The sequence below is a fragment of the Heliangelus exortis genome, chromosome 2 (assembly GCF_036169615.1).
Source record: "Heliangelus exortis chromosome 2, bHelExo1.hap1, whole genome shotgun sequence".
Taxonomy (NCBI): Eukaryota; Metazoa; Chordata; class Aves; order Apodiformes; family Trochilidae; genus Heliangelus; species Heliangelus exortis.
In genome coordinates this window covers 21,566,001-21,586,222 of record NC_092423.1, presented here as the reverse complement: position 1 = coordinate 21,586,222, position 20,222 = coordinate 21,566,001, and the positions used below count along the sequence as shown (strand labels likewise).

Below are 20,222 nucleotides of genomic sequence, written 5' to 3'. Positions count from 1 at the left end.
TGATCCCTGACAACCCAGACTGAGTTTTTTGTCTGAATAAATATAAAAATGGAACTATAAATATAAAATGGGAATAGCAGCATTTCTGAGTGATGTTGTAGGGAGAAGTAATAGTGACTACAAGGTATCTGTATAAGAAAGAGCCATGAACTGAAAATATCCCTCATATTTACTAAGGACTTTCTAGGTCCCACCAAACATCAGCAGCCAAAGGCTTCAAAAGGAAGTGTATCAGACTATTTGAAATGTTTAGAGACTAGCCTAGAGACTAAGAGGATGGCTCTGTTTGGGGGAAGACAGCAGAAGATGGAAAACTCACTTCAGTAATGTGTTTTGGAGAGAAAAAGAAGTATCATAAAATACACATCCATAAGTCAGCAAAGAGAAAAAAATAACTAAGATGTATGGGAGGTAGCCCTTATGTTGCTGGCCATGAAGAATGTGTGGTGGTACAAGCTATGCAAACCTTCCTGGGACCCTGCCTGTGAAGGCAGCTGGCCATTGCTGGTATTTGTGAAATGACACCTTAACTGGCCTTGGTACAGGAATTAGACAGCTCATAAGAACACTGCTAAACCTATACTGCAGTCTCTCCTCCAAGTACAATGAATTTATATGTATACAATGGACTCTCTCCCTGCTTTACCTTCATCTGTCTAGAAGTCAGGCATCTATCCAGAGGACATTAAAAAGCAGCCTCAGGTAGACTGAATGAACCACACTTTGGAGATTACAAGCAGAATAATTTTGTGATACAGTCCAAAGATTTGTTGATATACCCACTCGTCAGCCCATGGTTGTGCCATTATTCAAAACATGGCATCTGCAAAAGGACATCTCTGCCAGGACTACAGAGCTGTCCTGAGTCTTTTCAGTCAACTCTTCTGGACTTTTTCACAGGAAAGCCAGATATCCTTCTAGGTTTCATCACTAGGTTTTCATTCATTTTTCAGAACATCCTTTTAAAAAATGTGATGAAATTTTCATTTGGCCTGAGTTTTCTATTAAAATTATTTTACACAGATAATATACTTCACTACTGTTACCTGAACTATCTCATCATAAGATGGAAAGACAGAAATACTTCCTAAACTGATTTTATTTTAAAGATGTACACTCAGGGCACATCATAACAATACTGTATACATAGTGTCTGTGGCCATACAGTAACGTTTATATATAACCATATGCTGCACATTAAGTGCCATGACTAAGTAGTCACATACACCAACAGGAACTACCTCTTACCCAGTTTTGAAAAATGGCCATCATGATGACAGAGTCATCCTGAGTTCCTAGACACTAACATAATACTAGGATGTGTGGGAGGCTGGAGCTGGAATGGGTGAAGAACTGCACTGCTTACAGGCCGCACTGAAATAAGCTCTTCCAATTTAAATTGCAGTCTCAGAAAAAAAAATAATTGTATTCTGTTTGTATTTAAATAGATCACAAATGTTAAGATTAAATATAACTTAAAGAATGGTAACTTTTGCTTCATGATTAAACTGTCGAAGTCTGCCAAAATAAAGACAACCAGTTTTAAAGTCCCTGCAAACACTAGGCTTAAATTATTTTCAAGACCTATAAAGAGACAACAGAAAACAGAAACAGCCTGAATTGTTTAAAACGTGTGTACCCTATAAATAAGAAACATCTGTCTTGGGATTCTGGAAGTGGGTATAATCTATCCACATTGTGCCTAAATCAGTTTGCATATAGCTTCCAATATTCTGAAATAAAATTCTTGCTTTCTGAAAATAATTAAATATGTCATGAGAGGTACTTCATCCATCCACACAGACAGAAAATGCCCTACTGAAAATGAAAGCTAAGACTGGCAATCCTGTGACTTCTAGGATTCGGAGAACTGTGTGAGACATAGAAAGAAAGAGAGAAATAAAGAAAAAAGGAACAGTTATGAAGATGAACTACGCACAGATCCTGTTATTTCTCTGGTGACCACTAAACCCTTCGCTACCAGAGCCCAAGCATACGGACACCCAGGAGCGGGATTTCTCTAGCGCACCGCAGGTATTCAGATCACAGTGACGAAGTGACGCGGACAAACCGAGCGCGGGAGAAACTTGTGCCCGAAGGGGCCTGCGGGCGAGGGGGCAACGCGCACCATGTCCGGAGCTGACTTACTGGTGTTATCGAAGGGTATCTGCCGGCACTGGGAGCCGGGCCAGGGGCAGTAGTACACCGCTCCTCCTTCCACAATGTCTGGCTGCGTGGTGTTGGCTTTGGGAGCTCCCACCAGGACACTGACTCTACGAAACACACCGAGAAGTCACCGGCACGATCCGGACCGACGGACGGCAACCCCAGGCACAGCGTCCTGGGGGCTGACCCGCCCGCCGTTTGCCCACCGCCTTCCCCAGTGTCCCCCTCCAGCCCGGCGGCGCTCGCTCGGGCACAGCCGGGACCCCCCGACCCGGGGCTGAGGGGAGCGGCCCGCTCGGCGGCGGCGGCGGCACTCACGTGCTGGGGCCAGGGATGTAGAAGTCCACCGAGTACCCGAAGTAGCTGCCCGGGGGCCCGCTGTACACCGTCAGCTTCTCCTCGTCCAGGTTGAAGGCCACCAACGGCGGTGCCCAGAGCAGCGCTGACAGGAGGACCAGCGGGGACAGCCGCTGCTGGCGGCGGGAGTGGCCGGCCCCGCGGCCAAGGCGCAGCATCCTCGCCCTTTCCGCGGCCGGCTCCCGCTGGGCAGCAGGCAGCAGCGTCCGGCAGGGGAGCGGAGCGCAGCTGCGCGCCAGCCGTGCGGTGCCGGGGCGGTCTGGCAGCGCCGTGGGCTGGCGGCGGGGCGGGGGGCAGCGGGGAGGCTCAGCCCCGCTCACCCTCCGCCTCAGCCGCCGCGGGGCGAGGTGCACTCGGGCGCCCCCTGGCGGCCCGCGCTCGGAGCCCGCGGGTGCCGGCGGCCCCCGGCTCGGCGGGAAGGTGCGGGAAAGGCGACCCGGGAGCGCGGTGGCTAAGCGGGGAAGCTGTTCCTCTACAAGGCAGCGTTTCAGCCCGATGGACCCCCTCATGCCACCTCACAGCGCTGCGGTGGGTCGGGGACCCATAACCTGTCTGCGCAGGGAGCGACGCCAGGGCCGGGGCGAGGTGCCTCCATGGAGGCTGAAGGTGCTGCCTGGGGTGGTTTTGCTGCACTAACCAGGCTGTATCTGGGAAGAGCGATGAAGATTTTCTTCATGAAGATTTTCATCAAGGAAACAGCGCTGAAGCTGGGAGAAAAGGATGCTATGGAGGATATCCCCTTAACTCTGGCCGGCAGACTCACCCCATGGCTACACCTGGCTACTCCCATGTTTGCAGGGGAGAGTGGCAGAGTTGGGGCTTGTGGTTTCTATTGGAATTTCTCTCGACTTCCAGCATTTACAAGAGTCTGATGCTTGAAGATGAGTTTTAGGAAACTAAACCTTCATCACATTGCAATGTGAATGTCAGTATGGCTATAAAATAACAACCAAAACCCCCTTCTAATCACAGGGAAGACAAACCCACATGGTTCAGAACACTCAAGGAGGTGCATCCTCTGAAGTTTCTCTGTTGGTGCTTGCCTGGGTGCATAAAGTTTTAATATGCCAATGCACCTTACACTGGCACCCAAGAAAACCTTACTGCATGCCCTGACCACAGCTCCGTGCAGGAGTAGGTGCCATGCCTCTTTTCTACAGAAACATCCAGTACTGCTTTATTGCATGAGTTTTTGAATTATTGAATTGAATTTATTGAATTATAAAGCTCCTCTGATAATTTCTTAATAAAACTATTTAATAATGAAGCTGTATAACTCTTGCCTTGAATTGCTTTGCCCCTGTGAGCCCCACAATAGTGTTCTAGGTGGTTTGGTTTTGGTTTTTGTTTTTTGTTTTTTGTTGTTGGTTTTGTTTGGGTTTTTTGTTTGTTTGTTTTTTGTAAAGACTATGTAGAAACTGACTCTGCCTGTAACGTTCCCTTCCCCTACAAAGCTATCTGGGGCATCACAGTCACATTGTGAGAACACAGTATTCTTGTTGGTATTATTTCTGGCCAACTCAAAGGTAGGATGAAAAGGAAAAACATTTTATTTTCTATTAAATCAGCTCTGTTGGGAGGAAAAAAGTATTGCTTTTCAGAATTTATAAATCCTGAAATACACATGTCTAAAACAATATCATAAAGATCAGAAGAACAGAGAACCCATTTATAAACATGCTATGGTTGAACATACCTATGAAAACTGCTGACAGAAATTCGTTTTGTTCTGAGGTCCTGGTTCCTTTACTTTTGTGTTTATTTTAAGTACTTTATGGCATGATTATTCAGATAAGACTGACATTCCAGTTCATGAAAATAGAACAGTGTGCTTATTTCCAGCATTAACTGTGACCCTTAGCTGTCCCCACAGGCTTGTAATATTCCTTCATTCTGCTCGCCTTACAATTACACTGACTTTACTCTTGCTATGAAAGTGAAACATCACCACTGTCATTATTTTGTTATTTTACATTTAACAAGGATCTCTTAGAGATCTATGGAGTACCTCAGTGACTTGTGGGGTTAATGCCTACTCTTAAAAGTCATAGAGTTGTAAGGCAGCGGAAGGCATTGGAAAGATATATTACCTTATACTAAGTAATAATAATGCCTTGCTCTTTTTTAGCATGACAGTCAGTTCCAGTGCTGAGCATCACAATGGGGTCACAGGGTCTCTGAGAACTCAGTACACCAGACCTCGGGAATTCAGGAAGTGAGGAGGCAGCACATTCTGGTGCTGTATCCATCTTCTACAGACCTATCCAAAATAGCAACAAAATTCAGCTATTAGCACAGCTGGAGGCAGGTGAGTGTTCACACAATTGAAGTGCAGTAGAGGCATAGCAAGAATATAAGCAGTTCTCACATGCTCCCCTTGTACCAGTCCTTTAGTTTGAAATGTATGTCACCTTACCAAGTCAGTTCAAACTGCTGTAAAAAAGGAAAAAAACAGCTTCAAATGGCTATCAGTGCTAAAACTTGTATAGAGAGCAGAGCAGAATAAAAAAAAGGAAATACCTTTCAAAATCCTCTTACCCCTTTACCCTTTTCCTCTATTTTTTTTTTTAATGAGAGAAATATGAGTGTATTGTTCCAAATCAATTGAAAGAGAGAAACAAAATTAAAATCTTTTAGTTTTTCAAAGGATTTGCAGTGTTTCTTTAAATAACTTGGACTTGTTCTGATCAGTGGAGGCTTATTCCAGATCTTGATTGCCTTAGGTTGGATGTTGTGTTCTGCCTTGCTGCAGGTAAGCATCTGCCCCATTTTTTGGTAGACTGAAGACCAAAGTCTTTCACATACCTGTGTCCCAGCAGATTAACTGCTTTGAATATTGAATTGAAAAGTCTTAATAGGTTCTGAAACCTGACCTAGAGCCAGGACAGAGAGCTACTATAAGAACATTTAGCCAGGAGTCCAAAAGTAATTTACCCAACAGAATAACTGGAAGGCCAGATGTGGGACCAAATAATTTATACAGAAAATTACAAGATTCATGGTGTGGATTGCTACAACTTAAATGCAGTTGGTGAAGTTAATATATCATTAAGGTCTTTCCAGTCTTAAAAATAGATCAGTCAAAGCTTCTATGGAAATATTAGTATTTCATAGAAAACTGTCATGAAGCTTTAATCTTATTTATGCAGCAGAGGAAGGATAAATATTTTTTTTAAATTTATGAGATTTTAACATAAATCTTGTCAAAATTAATGTCAAACTTACTGTTAAAACTTTTCTAAACATGGCTGTACAGAAGTCTAAGTGTCTGGTTCCCATAGGAAAGCCTACCTTTTCTCTTTGTTACCTAGTTTTGTTTCTATAGTCAGGAAGCCTTCTCCTGTACTGCAACTGGAATATTACAATTACTGTTACACAGACAGTATTTTGTACTGATTATCCTGTTGAAAAGCATGAGGGTGTGACCATGCTATATAGCACCCAGGAATTTCTTGTCAGCCTTGTTCTTGCCAACTTCTGAAGCTGAGCACCTGCTTGTCCCTTTTAGCCCATGTACAATCTGAGAGCAGTGAAGTGGTCTGGTTCATTCTGTGGTTTTCATCTGTGTACTGATGCTTTATTGCATTTAGGAATAAAAAACTTGACAAGTATTTGCTTGTGTCCAGAACAGTTAAGAATTAGCAAACTCATTAAGCTGTACTTTAAGGTTTGCTAGGTCCCCTTGGACTAATAACTTCACTACTACAAGGTTCTGTTTCTTCTTTCCCCAAATGCTGGTTGGTGGGATCTGAATTCAGGCTGAAATGTCAACAAGGGGTGTGCAGCATTCAGCTTTGAACCTTTCCTCTGTGAACACTGTCCAGGTTAAAAATATTAGCAAGTAATTAGTATGTGAAAAGCATTATAGCTAATTTGAGAGTTAGCAGACTAAGCCTTCTAGCAACCTAAACTTACAGACTGTGAAAAAAATGTTTCAAGAGATCTGATGGAAATACTGTACTTTTCTTCACTTAGTGAATAAGTGAATTAGTGAATTAGTTTAGTCCCATGGTATCAATGTAAGCCATAATCTAATGAGCCAGCCTTCCACCTTTGTGAAAGCACAGACTGGCTGCTTCGAGCACCCTAAAGTGTTGAACAATAGGAATGTTGCAGGGGATGCTGTGGGTGTTCTCAGCACTGCTGCATCTCCCAGGCTATTGCAGTCAGCAGGCTTGCAGCAAAATACTCAGCAACCCACAATAAAGCCTGAAGGTGCTTTCCAGAGCATGCCTGATGCTATGTGCTAAGCAGCTCCATGTACACTTGAGAGTGTGCAGAGTGACTATCCACAGGCTCTCTGCAGACAGACATCTATTTGGAATGCAAATGCACCACAGCATGCATCACACTAGCAGAATGCCTCGTTCCTGTGCAGACATAGACATTTCAATACCATAATGGATTTTACTCCCACATTACTTGCCTGCTCCATCCAGGCCCATCTTGGACTCCTCTGCCCTAAATTCATCCTCATGAAGGATGGAGAATAAAAAAAGCATACAGGTGGATCACATAAATGGAAGTTATAACTTTCTGAAAGATAAAGCCAAGAATTTCAACAAAAATATTAAAAAAAAAACCCTAAGCACCCTGCAAGTACTTAAGTGATTCACTGTTTCAAACAGCTCTTCATGTGGATTATGAGACGATATTTACATTGGGGTTTGTACTGGCTTCTTACCTTGAACAGCTCAAGCTCTAACAAAGCAAAAATACATGTTAGCTTTAAGCGCTCAAATCTTAACTCATCTGGGCTGGTATGAGGCACTGAAAGTAGTCTTTCCATAATTTATTTAGAATATCTAACTGCGAACTTCAGCATGCATTGAAGTGGAAATCATTTCTCAACAGATGACCCCAGGACCATTTTTTCTTCTCTGTTATGAAAGTGAATTTAGAGCTGAGACACCGACAGGTAGCTGAACATTATTCTGCTTCACAGGGCTTCAAGATATGAGAGGGAGGACTCTTGTTTTCCAGACCACCCACTCAATCGTCTGTTGACTGTACCATGTTGCCAGCTAGGGCAGTCCTCATCTCCCAGAAGACACTGACCTTTTCCTAGCAATTAAAATTGAACCACTGTGCAATACATAAAAATCGTTCACCTAGAGTATCACTCAAAATGTCATTTAAATGCCTATTTAGTTCATATGATCTCCTATTGTTAGCATTAGCAATTTGCTTTGGATAGTTAAGTCATGTACTGAGTGCCAGAGAGTGCCCTGGTATTATTGACTAAGCCTCAGTTTGCTAACTGTAGTATATACACATACATATATGTATATGTAGCATATATATTTAGCTTATATATTTAGCAGTTAGAGCAGAACAATCTGTGAAAACTATATAGGTTTCTGCTTATTTTCCCATGGAAGCAAATCAAAAGTATGTGACATTAATGCCCCATGTATTGCAAATCTGTCTTCTAAATAACTAAACTCCTCTAGGACAAAAGGTGAATTTCCAGAGTCAGACTCTCTCCCATCTTGTCCATCAGGGAGGAAAGGACAGCTCTTGGCTGAGGCTGTAAGATGAGTTGGCTTAATTCCATTAAGTACTGTTAGTTAGCCTCTATAGTCCAAAAATGTGTGAAGTAAACCAGAAGCCAGGCCTCAAACAGCTGGAGGAAGGAAAAACAAAAATGCAGGGATAAGATTTCTTGTACCATACTGAGCATCAGCTCAATTCCCCCAGAGTATGACATAAGTTTTAATCCAGATGAAGGTTTATATATAGACCTTGCATCAGCTCGCTTTCTATATTACTTTTTTCTGAGGCAGAAAATAAATTACATCTGTCAGTGGACTAAAAAAAGGTTGTTCATTCTAACAGACTCAAGCTATGCTTCAGTGCATGTTCTGTTGTGAGATACTCTAATACAAGCCAAGGCAGACACCAGAATCCAGGAGAAGAAAGGAATCATCACCTTCCAGGATGTCAGTGCAAGTCTGCCTAAAACCAGTTATCCTCAATGCGCAAAACTGACTTAGGCAAATACCTATCACTGCTGAGCATTTTAAGAAAAGTAATTATTTTTTCAGAAAATAAATCTCAAAAAGAGGTGAGATACACTGCTACTTGCTCTTCAATAAGGGACTGTTGTGGTAATTTTAGAAGTTAGATTATTAAACAGGCTCTGATCGAACTTGTTCAGTATTTGATGGGGACAATGGGGACACAGGACTGAAGCAGTGGCCTCTGTAAGAAGTCACATGGAGCTGTTCCCATGTGGCACAGAGTCAGTTCCAGCTGGCTCCACAATGAATCCACCAGTGGCCAAAGCTAAGCTTGTCAGCAAAGCTGCTGGTGTCTGTGATAACATATTTAAGAAAAAGTAAAAAACACTGGTAGCTGGGAGAGAGGAGTGAGAAAATGTGAGGGAAACAGCCCTGCAAACAACAAGGACAGTGAAGGCGGGGGGAGGAGGTGCTCCAGGCATGGAGCAGAGATTCCACTGCTGCCTGTGGAGAAGTCCTTGGTGAAGCAGGTTGTTTCTCTGCAGCCTCTGGAGGATCCCACGCTGGTGCAGGTGGCTGTGCCTTGACGCTGGTGAAAAGCCCATGCTAGAAATGCTCCTCGAAGGAGCTGTGGCCTCTGGGGGACCCGTGCTGAAGCTGCCCATTCCTGAAGGAAAGGACCCATGGTGGAGCAGTTTGTGAAGAACTGCAGCCCATGAGAAGGCCTCCTGTTGGGAGGGGTTTGTGAAGGAATGTGGAACCCACAGCATTAGGTGGGAGCCACTCAAGGCCAGCCCACTTCAGGTCTATGCGGTGCACACATTTACAGATGTAAATCTCAGATACACTGCACAGTCTTGCAGAGGATCTATCTGCAAGGGTCATGCCAAGGATGTTCTCTATATCTACTACATGCTTTACAGTGCCAACAAGGTGTTCTCTCCCACACTTCAAACCTCATTTTCAACCAAATTAGCTTGTTTTCCTGCATGATGATCATTCTACTGTCATACTGTTATTTACACATGAAATTACTTTTTTTAATGTAAATAATTCTGAATGTGAAATTCTGTGCTTCTGTCAATAGGCTTCCTATAATCACAGGTAGGATGCAATAAATTATATTCCTTTGTTTTATTTTGTTTTTCCTGATATATGTGCAGCTCAAAACCTGGTCTTTTGATCCCTTTTCATCATCTTAGAGAAGCAGTAAAAAAGTTTGATTAAAACAAAACTAAACCAATATTGGATGATTCAAGGAAAAGATTTTATTTTAGGGCTAACAAGTTGATAATAAATAAAGGAATATAATAATGTAATAACAGATGTTCTCATGCACTTAACACATACAATAACGCTGGCTTACACTGCTGTTTGGACAAATTGAGAAGAGGTATTTGGCAATATTATAAGTCTGAATAGTTTAGAGATTATAGAACAAGAAATTATTTCTGCTGTTTTTACATTTCTTTTATACAAATTCAAATAAATATTAATACATTTATTTTTCCTCAGATTTTCTCTTCACTTTTAACATGCCTGATAACTAAGCCACAGTAATATACAACTTCCAAGAAAGAGTATTTATGAATTATACGTATTAATATTCCTAAAAATGTATTTATGTCGCATTGTGCAAGCTCTTTAGGTAAAATTAGGTTTTAGGAAAAATTGCAGAAAATTTAAACTCCTTAAAACATATCCAGTGCAAAGGCCAGGCTAGTCCACACATTATGGTACTGTAATGTAAGCCAATATAATTTAAATAATAAAACATGCCTATATGATTCAGAGGAAGCTGACTATGTTTTATGTTTTGAAGATCTGACATCCAATACGCAGATTCTGCAATATCAGACATTTTTCAAATCTTCATGAGATGGCAAAATAATGTTAAGATGTTATAAGTAAGCTTTTTTTCTTTTTTTCAGGATAATCACATTAACAGTACTATAGTGGCCAAAAAGACAAACTATTATAATAGAAATCAATCTGATTAAAAAATTAAATATTCCAATTAACACTGAAAAAGTGTTTTGTAATAATTATTTACAATTCATCAATGATACCAGTGTATAATTTCCCACAGTCAAAGTATACCACTTTCCAAGCAAGTACCAGTGCTCGTGTCCCCATTCCAGCATTTGATAGCAGTTATGTTGTTGATGGGCAACATATCAATTTAAAGAAGGAGATCGGTCTGTGGTCCACAGTAATTCTATGTATGGCCATTTGGTTTGCAGGCAGCGTTTTACGGGAGTGTCGTCGGTCTGGAGCATTGGTTCTTCAAAACCCATAACAACTGCTGTGCCTTCTACATACATGACCTGTCAAAAGAAAACCAATTATGTCAGCCTACCTCTGTTTAAAAACTCGAAAATGAAATAATTATTTAGCTGGATTTGGAGAGGATTTGTAAATAACACTTTTTAAACTACAAATATCAAATCCATCACGTTTTATGTACTTTTTTTGAAAAGTAAAATGAGGTATGAAATAAAAACAAATCTAATCTCTTAGGCTCAAATGCCTGAAAATCCTCATCAGACCATATTCACTTGACTGTTTACTTCAATAGACAGTAAAGGCCAAAACTGGGAGGGGGGGAATCTAGAAAATGCAAAGCAAAAACTCTGTGACAATAGATCCACTGCAGTTACAGTCGCCAAGTTTACTATTGTTATTTTTATAAGGACATTGTTCCTTAGACCAAAGCTTATGGAATTAGTTTTCCATAAAATGGAGATTCTGTTACAAATCTGCTCTATTAATAAAACAAACAAATAAAAACAATTACAAAGGCAGAATCCTAAAACCAGAAAATAGTTTAAATTTTCTTGATAATGTATATGTGTTCAGTAGAGAAAATAAAGGCATCTTCAAATGTTTTTACCTTTGTTTTCGGGTCTGGAACTGCTGGAGATTTCACTTGAGTAATTTTAAGGACTTAACCCCAATCTATTCTTTAGACTGAGTATATATATATGTTTTCTTGAAGAGTCTTCTTACTTGAAGTAAGTTTTTGTTCCCTCTATCTATTAACACTTCTATCTATTCCTCTACTCTAAATGCTAATTCAGGAACTAACTTAAAAACAGTTGCAGTGTGTCATGAATATCTATCCTTCCAGGAAAGCTGAAAATTAAACAGGTCATTTTTGTCCTCAAGTTCCAAAAAAAAAAAAAATTTTTTTTTAATGCGAGTCTGGAGCACTAAAATATTTCACAAGAAATTCCAAACATTTCATTTTAGGTTACTTATAGAAATAGGTGCAGTTTGTCTGTGCTACATCTACATTGCCCTTTACAGATCAGATCACACTTCTCATGAATAAGCAGAAGTGCTCTATTCAAAATGCATAGAGCTTAGAAGATATGGTATAGCCAGCTAATCCAGTGAACTAACTAAAATATGATCACAAGCACAAAGCCATTTCCAACTATATTATTTTTGAAAAAACTTACTGAAATAATAGTTTTGTAAAAAGTCTGTTTCAAGTTGATGTATCTTCCCTGTCACTATCATCCGTTTTACAAGTTAATGCAGGGAGTTAGTTTTTGCACAGTACTGTTAGTAGAGCTAGATTTAGGTTTCTTTATTCTTACCTTTTCATTATAATTAGATTGCTTCAGTCCATTGTAATGGTAAACAGTGAATGACTCTGAAACCCTTGAGTCCTGGTAGAAAGAAGACAGTTAATTTCATGTAACATATACACTGTGCCTTTAGGGTCTCTTCCCTTTACAACTAGATAGATGCATTGAAACTGGAAGACTCAAAGAAATTGTAAAAAAATAAAATTTCTTTCATGTGACATCATCTTGAATATTTTATTAATTTTTCCTTTCTTACAAGAAATAAAGTTATGTTAGTAAATTAATGGGCAATGCCCCCAAGAGCAAGTTGTGATTTTCTATGTCCATCTGGACATTTAAGCTACAACTTCATCTGTAAGTATGTAGAAACTGTTTTAATTTTTCAATTCAGACACCTCACATAGTAGCCACATTCACCTGTATTTATGTTTGAATGCTACTAAGTAAAATATTTACTAAGGACCAAATCTAATCTCTAACCCTCCATTTGAGAGCTAAAAAGTAATTTATGGTCATGCTTGCCTAATTGTAAACTGTGAAAACACCTTGTTCAGCCGACTATAGCAGGCTTTAAATACTTTAGTCCTAAAAGGAGTGAAAAGCTTTGCATTTCACTGAATCACAACAAACAAATCAGGTGTAATACCATCTCTTTTATGCAGGCTGGATCAGGCTCCAAACAGAAGTTTATCCCTTTTTTAAGTACATAGTGGCAAAGACTGAACCGAGAAGAAATCTGCTCAGGTTACATCCATCAGATTACAAAGAGCCCTCACTCATTTTTCTCCTCTTAAATGATTCAAAAACCTTATCTCTGCATGGGTCTCCTACAGCAAACCAAGCTACTTAATGGAGGGAGGAGTGGTGAAAAGGAAGGTAAGCATTAATTACTTAAAGAAGTTGCTTCACAGAGAGAAATAAAATCAGGCTTTGCTGGGAAGGAAAAAGGATACTTAGTCTTTTCCCTGAGGAAGGTAGGCTGACCCTGAAAGAAAATTGTGCTGCTTTCCAGTTCCTATTACATGGATGTTAAAAATTTTGTGCAGTAATTGTTTCACAGAAAAAGGGCTACCAGTGAATTCAAGAGTTATGCTCTTAGGCTGAATGATCTTTGAACGTTTTTCTTCTAAGCCAACATCTTTGAAATGGAAAGATAAGATTCCCTCCTGCTTTTGAGATGGAGTTCAGCACTTTCCAGAATGATTTTGAATTGTCTCAAGACAAAAGGAATTGAATCTGGATTTCCCGAGCACTAGCTATTTGTTCAAATGCTATATAAAGGGGAACATCACCAATTCCAGCCATCAGTGGCATCTGGTGTTTTATCACAGTTTTTTAAAGGCAGACATTCATCTTCCTTTCTGCAGAATTTCACTTTCAGAATGAGCTGTCAATATGGTCAAGGGCTCCTGGTATCTGATCTATGAAGTACAAATTGGACAACATATCCATGCCTTCAGTAATTATTCAGTAACTGATACTGGCAGGTCCCAGGGCAAAATGCACTTATTGTTCAGACTGTACCCTCAAGGCAGCAACACTTCCCATGTTTTGTACTGGAGCCAGGGAAGGTTCCTGGCACAGTCAAAACTGAGTGGTGGGAATTCCTGTGCAGCGGGGAATTAGTACTTGATGGTCAGACATTGACTTGGGGGCTCCAGCTTGACAGCAGAGAAGAGTTCCTCCACCAGCTCCCTAGGTTACTAAAGATGGGGATGTGCTCTTTCTCTATCTGCCCTTCTTCTGTCAGTGATACTCTTCAGCAACAGGTAACAGAGGCAGCAGCCCCACTTGATGGCTGTTTTCTCCCCCAGCTACCTATGGCCTGTAATACTGGACAGTCAATTATGGACAATATGCTTTGGGTTTCTGAACTTCTCTGGGCCCTAAAATTAAGCATTGGAGTCCTCTGGTTTTGCAAGTGCAATATAATTGTAAGAAATAAGATTATATTTGATTCTTAAGATTATTTCCACTTCTGGATATACAAATGAAGAAAGGAGAAACAGTTGGCAAATACACAATGAAGACGTAACTCTGATAATCTGGAGAAAATGAACACTCCAACTCCTTTTTCCTCTAGATGATGAATTATCTGATGTGTTCAGACCTTACCATCTTTGGCAGTGTAGTTCTAGTGCCTTCTGAATCACCAGATTGTTTCATAGTACAGAATACTACATCCAAACAGTGTTGCACAACCCTTAATGAAAAGACTTTTCCTGAAGGCATTCAGAAATTATTGCTTTCACATTTCCTTGGTTGTAAAAATTGAGCCATACAGATTCAATGACATGACATCTTAAGCCACAGAAGCCCCCAACTTAGCCCTTCTCTTGCATTACCAGCCTTTCTGTTAATGGGGAAACCCTCTCTCTGTTGCAAACACAAGCATTTGCATGTCTGTGGAACAAGCTTCCATAAACCTGCAAAGTGCACTTGCATCCAGACCAGTTCCCTGTTCCAGGTTACCACATACATGAACACAAAAGCTTCTGGGGGCAGGAGGGAGAAGGAAGCATGAGGGCAGGAAATCATGACCCAGGGAAAAGGAAGAAGAGGACAGCAGTGCTTCTCAGTGGTGGTCCTATCTTATTGAATAATTGGAAAAATTGAGAGATGGAAAATAATTTTCCAGATTGAAAATAATTTTCCATTACCCTGGCAGATAGTAGCTTCCACATATGCTATCATTTTTTGTTATACTGTCAAAATTTTTGCATTATTAGAGATTTACATAAAAACATATGTATTTAAATAAGTTTGTAACCTTTTCCCATTTGCTAGCAGCTACAGCAGACATTCGTAACATTGATAAAAATAGTATGGTCATTTATTCTCAGAAAAACTAAACTCAGATGAACTTTCTGATGCAGAAACCAGTTCAAATTCTATGCAAAATGATTATATATTTCCTGAAGTTACTTTTAGAACCTTTCACTGCAATGGAGATTCCTTCCACTGTTAAGCTGAAAAAAATCATAGACACCTTATGCAAAACAAAAGTTTACAGTTTGTTGTGCAATACAGTCAGTTTTTTGCTGGTCAGCTGTATCAAATAAATGTACAACCTATTATTAGAAGTAGTTCTGTGATATTGCTGGAAGTGTGTAACGAATCTAAAAGACAAACAGAATAGATGGTGCTCTGCAGAAATAAAACTGTATTGATTACCTGCTCAGGGAAAAATTCTTGCAGAAAAGGACCCAGTAATATGATGCCTAGTCCTTCTGGGTCTAATTTGGTCTTCATGAGGTTTACACTATGACAAAAAGATTGAATATAAAAGTATGAGTAAGACATTTTTATTCTTGCATGACTAAGTTCTGCTGTGCTACCACAGTACTGGCTGCCAAGTACAGCAATATTATTCTATTTTTAATTGTGACAACTGCACCAGAATGGCATGCAAGTTGCCAAAACACTGTTATTTTTAAATTAATGTTATTTTAAATTAAATAACTGATAATTCTGAAGGATCACCTTATTTGGTAAAATAATTTGAAACCCATATAATCTAAAACCAGATTTACAGCCCAAAAGGCACTTTGCTTTCTTGTAAGCATTCTTGAACTTAGACATAGAACAGTCATCCTTTAAATACAGCTTTGTAACAACCTGTTTTTTAAAAGATCTGAAAAGCCTCCAAGATTCTCCAAGAACACCAAACTAAAATTGTTTAACAGATACATTTCTTACTTACATCAATTCCTTGATATCAAAGAAGCCAAACCCAGTAAAAAATAAAAAAATTAACAATATTAATCTGGTATTGGGGATGACTTATCAGAACTACAAACCTCTTGCAAGTCTCCTGGTTCTGCTGGGCTTTAAAAAATGTACTTTTAGCTTTTAAAGATTGACAGATGTACTCATATTGGTGCCTCGATGAGTATCAGATGATTTTTAGGAACAAACAAAAAACAAATAGGAACAAATAAAAAATGTTACTAAAATCATATACAATGGCATTCAGAACTGGAATGGTCAATCCAAATTCAAAGTTTTCCCCTCCTTAGTTCTTAAACTCTAAGTAGATATTACTGTTATTCATCTTGAGATTCTGAGAAGCTTAAAGGTCTGAATTAGATGACCACAAAGAATTTCCATTTAGTTCTTGAACTAAAAATGTAAATAGTACACTTGGAAGCAGTGCCTTTAATTTTACTTAAAAACAAACATAAAATCCCATATGAAATTTGCAATGTGTTATTTATACTCATTTTCCACATTACTGGACAGGACATCTATAACCAAAACTAATCAGTTCCTCTAGACAGTAATATTAGATAACATTTTTATTGCAGTGATGTTTCAAGACTGAATATTCCATCACAGCTTTGCAATACAGTAGGCTTTCTGACTGGCTCTTCCTACATAACTTTGTATTTGATGTGCTCTGCAGAATAAAAAAGGCCAAGGACATGCCACAAACACCCTGGAGGCCAAAAGGAAAAACTGCTGAATGCAGAAACAAGATTTTTGCAGACTTATTGAGGTAGCAGAAAAAAAGGCCAAAAGAAAGCCTCTCAGACCTATTAAATTAGGCTTTTTTCTTTCCCTTCCTCTAGAAAAACCTTTTGCAGATTTCACCACTTATTGACATAATATGAATGCTTGCCTTTTTGTTTTGCTTTAGTTTCCTGGGTGCCTTTTGATTTCAATTTTCAATCCTATTCTCCACAGAGAACAACTCAGTAAACTTTGTCCTACTTTGTAACATCTGAAAGGACTGAAAATGGCATCAATCAAATTTCAGATGGTTGTGGTAGTAAACTGGCAGTCTCCACAGCCATTCTACATGAACAACTGATTTAGACCCCAATAAACCAGACCATATGTTTATGAAAGAGCAGAACCATCTTTTGGAGATGTAAAAAAAGCTGAAGCACATAGTTCTTTCTGGGTTAAGCATATAGTAGCAAAACATGGTGAGTCTTGATGCAGAAGGTTAGTTGCTGCCATTGAATACCAGTCCTGCCTGTCTGCACACAATTTCATATAAAATACCTTTTTCATTTGATAGATTTGACCTTAAAGGTATTGTAGTGTTTGGTGGAGTGAAGCAGTTTCAACTTCAAACCCTGTAGACTGCTTCAAACCCCATAGACGGATCTGTGGTGATACAGGGCTAATTGACCTCTGAACATCTTAACTTTTTGGCTTTTTTATCTCAGTTTCACCCTCATTAACATACAGAAATACATTAATGACTATCTCCTCAATATATAGTAACAAAGTAGGGGTTTTTTGGCTTCTAGTTAATAGCTACCAAAGTTAGAGATATTTTAACCTGAATACCTCTCATTTAATTTAAGCTGACCTACAAACACTTCAAAATAAAATTCTATACCCAGAGAGAGCTAGAAAAAACAGAAAAAACTCACTAATTTATAGCTAATATGTGGTTTATTGATACTTCTGTAGTAATCAGATTTATTATACTTACTATTCAGGATCTGAAACAAGGTCCAAAGCCTTCATTACATCTTCTAGCAGAGTATCAGGTATAAAACCATTATCTGAAGATGTAGAAAAGCTTATCATTAGGAAAAGAAGCAAAATGCTTTCCATGAGTATTAATTTTACTCAAAAATATAAATACTGAATATCTTTATCTCTAAAATTTGCAAACAAATGGTTGGGTTCTAGAAGGAAAGTATTTTTCAAAAAATTCTCTCACACTTAAAAAAAAAAAAAGAGGAGTGCAAGAGAGAAACTGCAGTCCTCATATACTTGGAAGCTTAATACCTGCTAAGAATGAAATCTCTTTATAGCTATCTCCACTAGACACCTAAGCATAAGCACTTATGAATTCCCCCTTTTGATTAGCTAACAATGTACCTGAATGTTAAACATCCTGTTTTCAAAACATAAGAAAATTTTCTTTATATGCCACCTATGTTCAAGAATAAAATTTCATGAAGAATGGAAATATAGAGGTTCAGCTATTTTATTAAAATGTAATATAAAATAAAACGAATTACATTTAAGCTTAAAGTTAATTACAAAGTCTGTTACAAGATTATAAAGATTATGCTTTGAGAATATACTTCCTACTGCACAATATTGCATTCAACTTCCCTTACTGCAAATTCTCATAAAATTTCTTCACGGCACTTGTAGATTGACTACTGTATTGAAATTTTGTCTTAAGTATTTCATTCCTCTCTTAACCAGCTCAGGTATAAACATCATACTACCCTGGCATGGAAAGGACAATGGATTTGAAAGTTCAGTATTTAGAACAAATGTTAGAAAATAATTGTCCTATTTTTTAAGAGATACCCTACACAATGCATTATTTTGAATTTATATCTACTGAACGAGTACATTTCAATTAAGAAAAAATACTTCAGAGGAAGCACAGCCCTTACCCTCGGGGTCATATGTCTGGAAAACCCTTCTAGCTTGTTCTGAAGGTGCTTCAGGAGCAACAAGTGCCATATCCTTAGGAAAAAAAAAAAAAAGAAGAAAAAGAACAAAATTCTCAGAATGTTCTTAATTCAGACACAGATTACTAAGGAAATATTTATCCACACTACACAGATGTGAACCTCAAGTTAATAGCAATTAAAATACAACAGAAGAAAAATTAAGGTAATTTGTCAGTGTTGCAAATAGTGACATAAAACAATAAATACGTTAAGATTATTCCACAAGCTCTCAACAAACTTTATGTAAGTCTTTTCATGCAGATGTTGTGGCACAAAAGCTAGTTGGAGACTATATGTATTATGAATTTTTTTCATCTCAAGTACAATTATGCCTTCCAAAATATATGCAGAGGCACATGTCAATCTCCTACTGTAAAACCAGCAAAAAACAGTCCCCTGATTTTATGCTAAAATGCTGTTATCATAGGATGGCTTAGGTTGGATGGGGCATTAGATCATAAGTGAAACTGAGAATTTATTAATGAGAAATTAAAGGTGGCATAAAGGATAAGAAATGCACCTATTCAGGACTTCCTTTAGTTTAAAAAGACATAAAGACTTGATGTTGAAAGAGAATATGAAACTCCAAAACCTGTTCGCTAGGAGTACTTAAAATCCTACATCTCCTCTTGCAAATTTACAATCACCTATGTTGTTTTTCATTGAGAAATGAAAATGAAAAACTTGCTTAGAGGGAAAGACTGCATTTGATAATACCTTCTTTATAGTTTTTCTTCCTGTCAAATAGGAAGTTTAACATTACCTGCTATGCTACGAACAGTAAACAAACCCCTAGAAATAGCAGCATTGACATCAATCTGAAGCATGTTAAACTCTGGGAAACTTGCTTTTGTTCATATTCTATTAATTAAATTAATGTATTACAAATTTAAAAATTGCCTTAAACTGCTTTACAAAGTATACATAAATGTTTTTTTCTTATTATTTCCAGTTCAGATCAACTGCTTTCTAAAAATGGTTAAGATTTCTTGAAAGAGAAAATCACAACCGTATGTGCTAAGAATGAACTTTGGTGTTAACTGTACAAATCTGTAGTACTTCACTTGAAGGAAGGCACAGAAAAAAACCCAGAAAATGTAGAATTAAAAGGCACAAAATGTCCTACTATTCTTTTAACAGTTTAGGGAAAGAATAGAAGCAAATCAAACTTGATGAGAATTCAGTCCTAGCCAGTTTCTCCTAATAGTTGATTCTAAATCAGTCAAAATTCGTAGAATCATACAATTTTCAGATTTGGAAGGGACCTTTAAGATCATCTACTTTCAAGCCCCTGCCTTGGGCAGGGATACCTCCCAGAGCCCCCTCCAGCCTGGCCTTAAAAACTTCCAGGGATGGGGCTTCCACCACCTCGCTGGGCAACCTGTTCCAGTGTCTCACCACCCTCATGGTGAAGAACTTCTTCCTAATATCTAATCTAAATCTAACCTCCTCTACTTTGAATCCATTCCCCTAACATCCTAAGAAGTCCCACACCAGCTTTCTTGTAGTAACTTTAAGTATATACCTAATAGCATCTGTCATATACTTAAAAACTTCTCTGAATGAAAGCCAGCTGCCCAGGACACACCACCAGGAATAACATGGAACACAACATATACACAGGCAAAAGATGAATGATACAACTATTACTGGCATAAGGTGCCTACAACAGGGGTTACAGAGCTCCCCTCATTTCCATGTAC

General features: G+C 38.8%; 2 protein-coding genes across 4 annotated transcripts in view; both read right to left on the bottom strand.

Moving 5' to 3' along the window:
• The window catches only part of ITGA8 (integrin subunit alpha 8), a 100,269-nt gene extending 97,463 nt beyond the window's left edge, over window positions 1-2,806 (bottom strand). For both annotated transcript variants that reach the window (XM_071735152.1, XM_071735153.1), the window contains exons 1-2: window positions 2,485-2,806; window positions 2,149-2,273 (exon numbers count right to left, since the gene is read on the bottom strand). In XM_071735152.1, the coding sequence (XP_071591253.1) occupies window positions 2,149-2,273; window positions 2,485-2,681 (322 nt within the window). In that variant the 5' untranslated portion in view covers window positions 2,682-2,806. The remainder of the gene's footprint in view (window positions 1-2,148; window positions 2,274-2,484) is intronic.
• Window positions 2,807-9,731: 6,925 nt separating this feature from the next.
• The window catches only part of MINDY3 (MINDY lysine 48 deubiquitinase 3), a 45,102-nt gene continuing 34,611 nt past the window's right edge, over window positions 9,732-20,222 (bottom strand). For both annotated transcript variants that reach the window (XM_071735150.1, XM_071735151.1), the window contains 5 exons: window positions 18,460-18,532; window positions 17,532-17,604; window positions 15,257-15,344; window positions 12,092-12,163; window positions 9,732-10,813 (listed from right to left, as the gene is read on the bottom strand). In XM_071735150.1, the coding sequence (XP_071591251.1) occupies window positions 10,664-10,813; window positions 12,092-12,163; window positions 15,257-15,344; window positions 17,532-17,604; window positions 18,460-18,532 (456 nt within the window). In that variant the 3' untranslated portion in view covers window positions 9,732-10,663. The remainder of the gene's footprint in view (window positions 10,814-12,091; window positions 12,164-15,256; window positions 15,345-17,531; window positions 17,605-18,459; window positions 18,533-20,222) is intronic.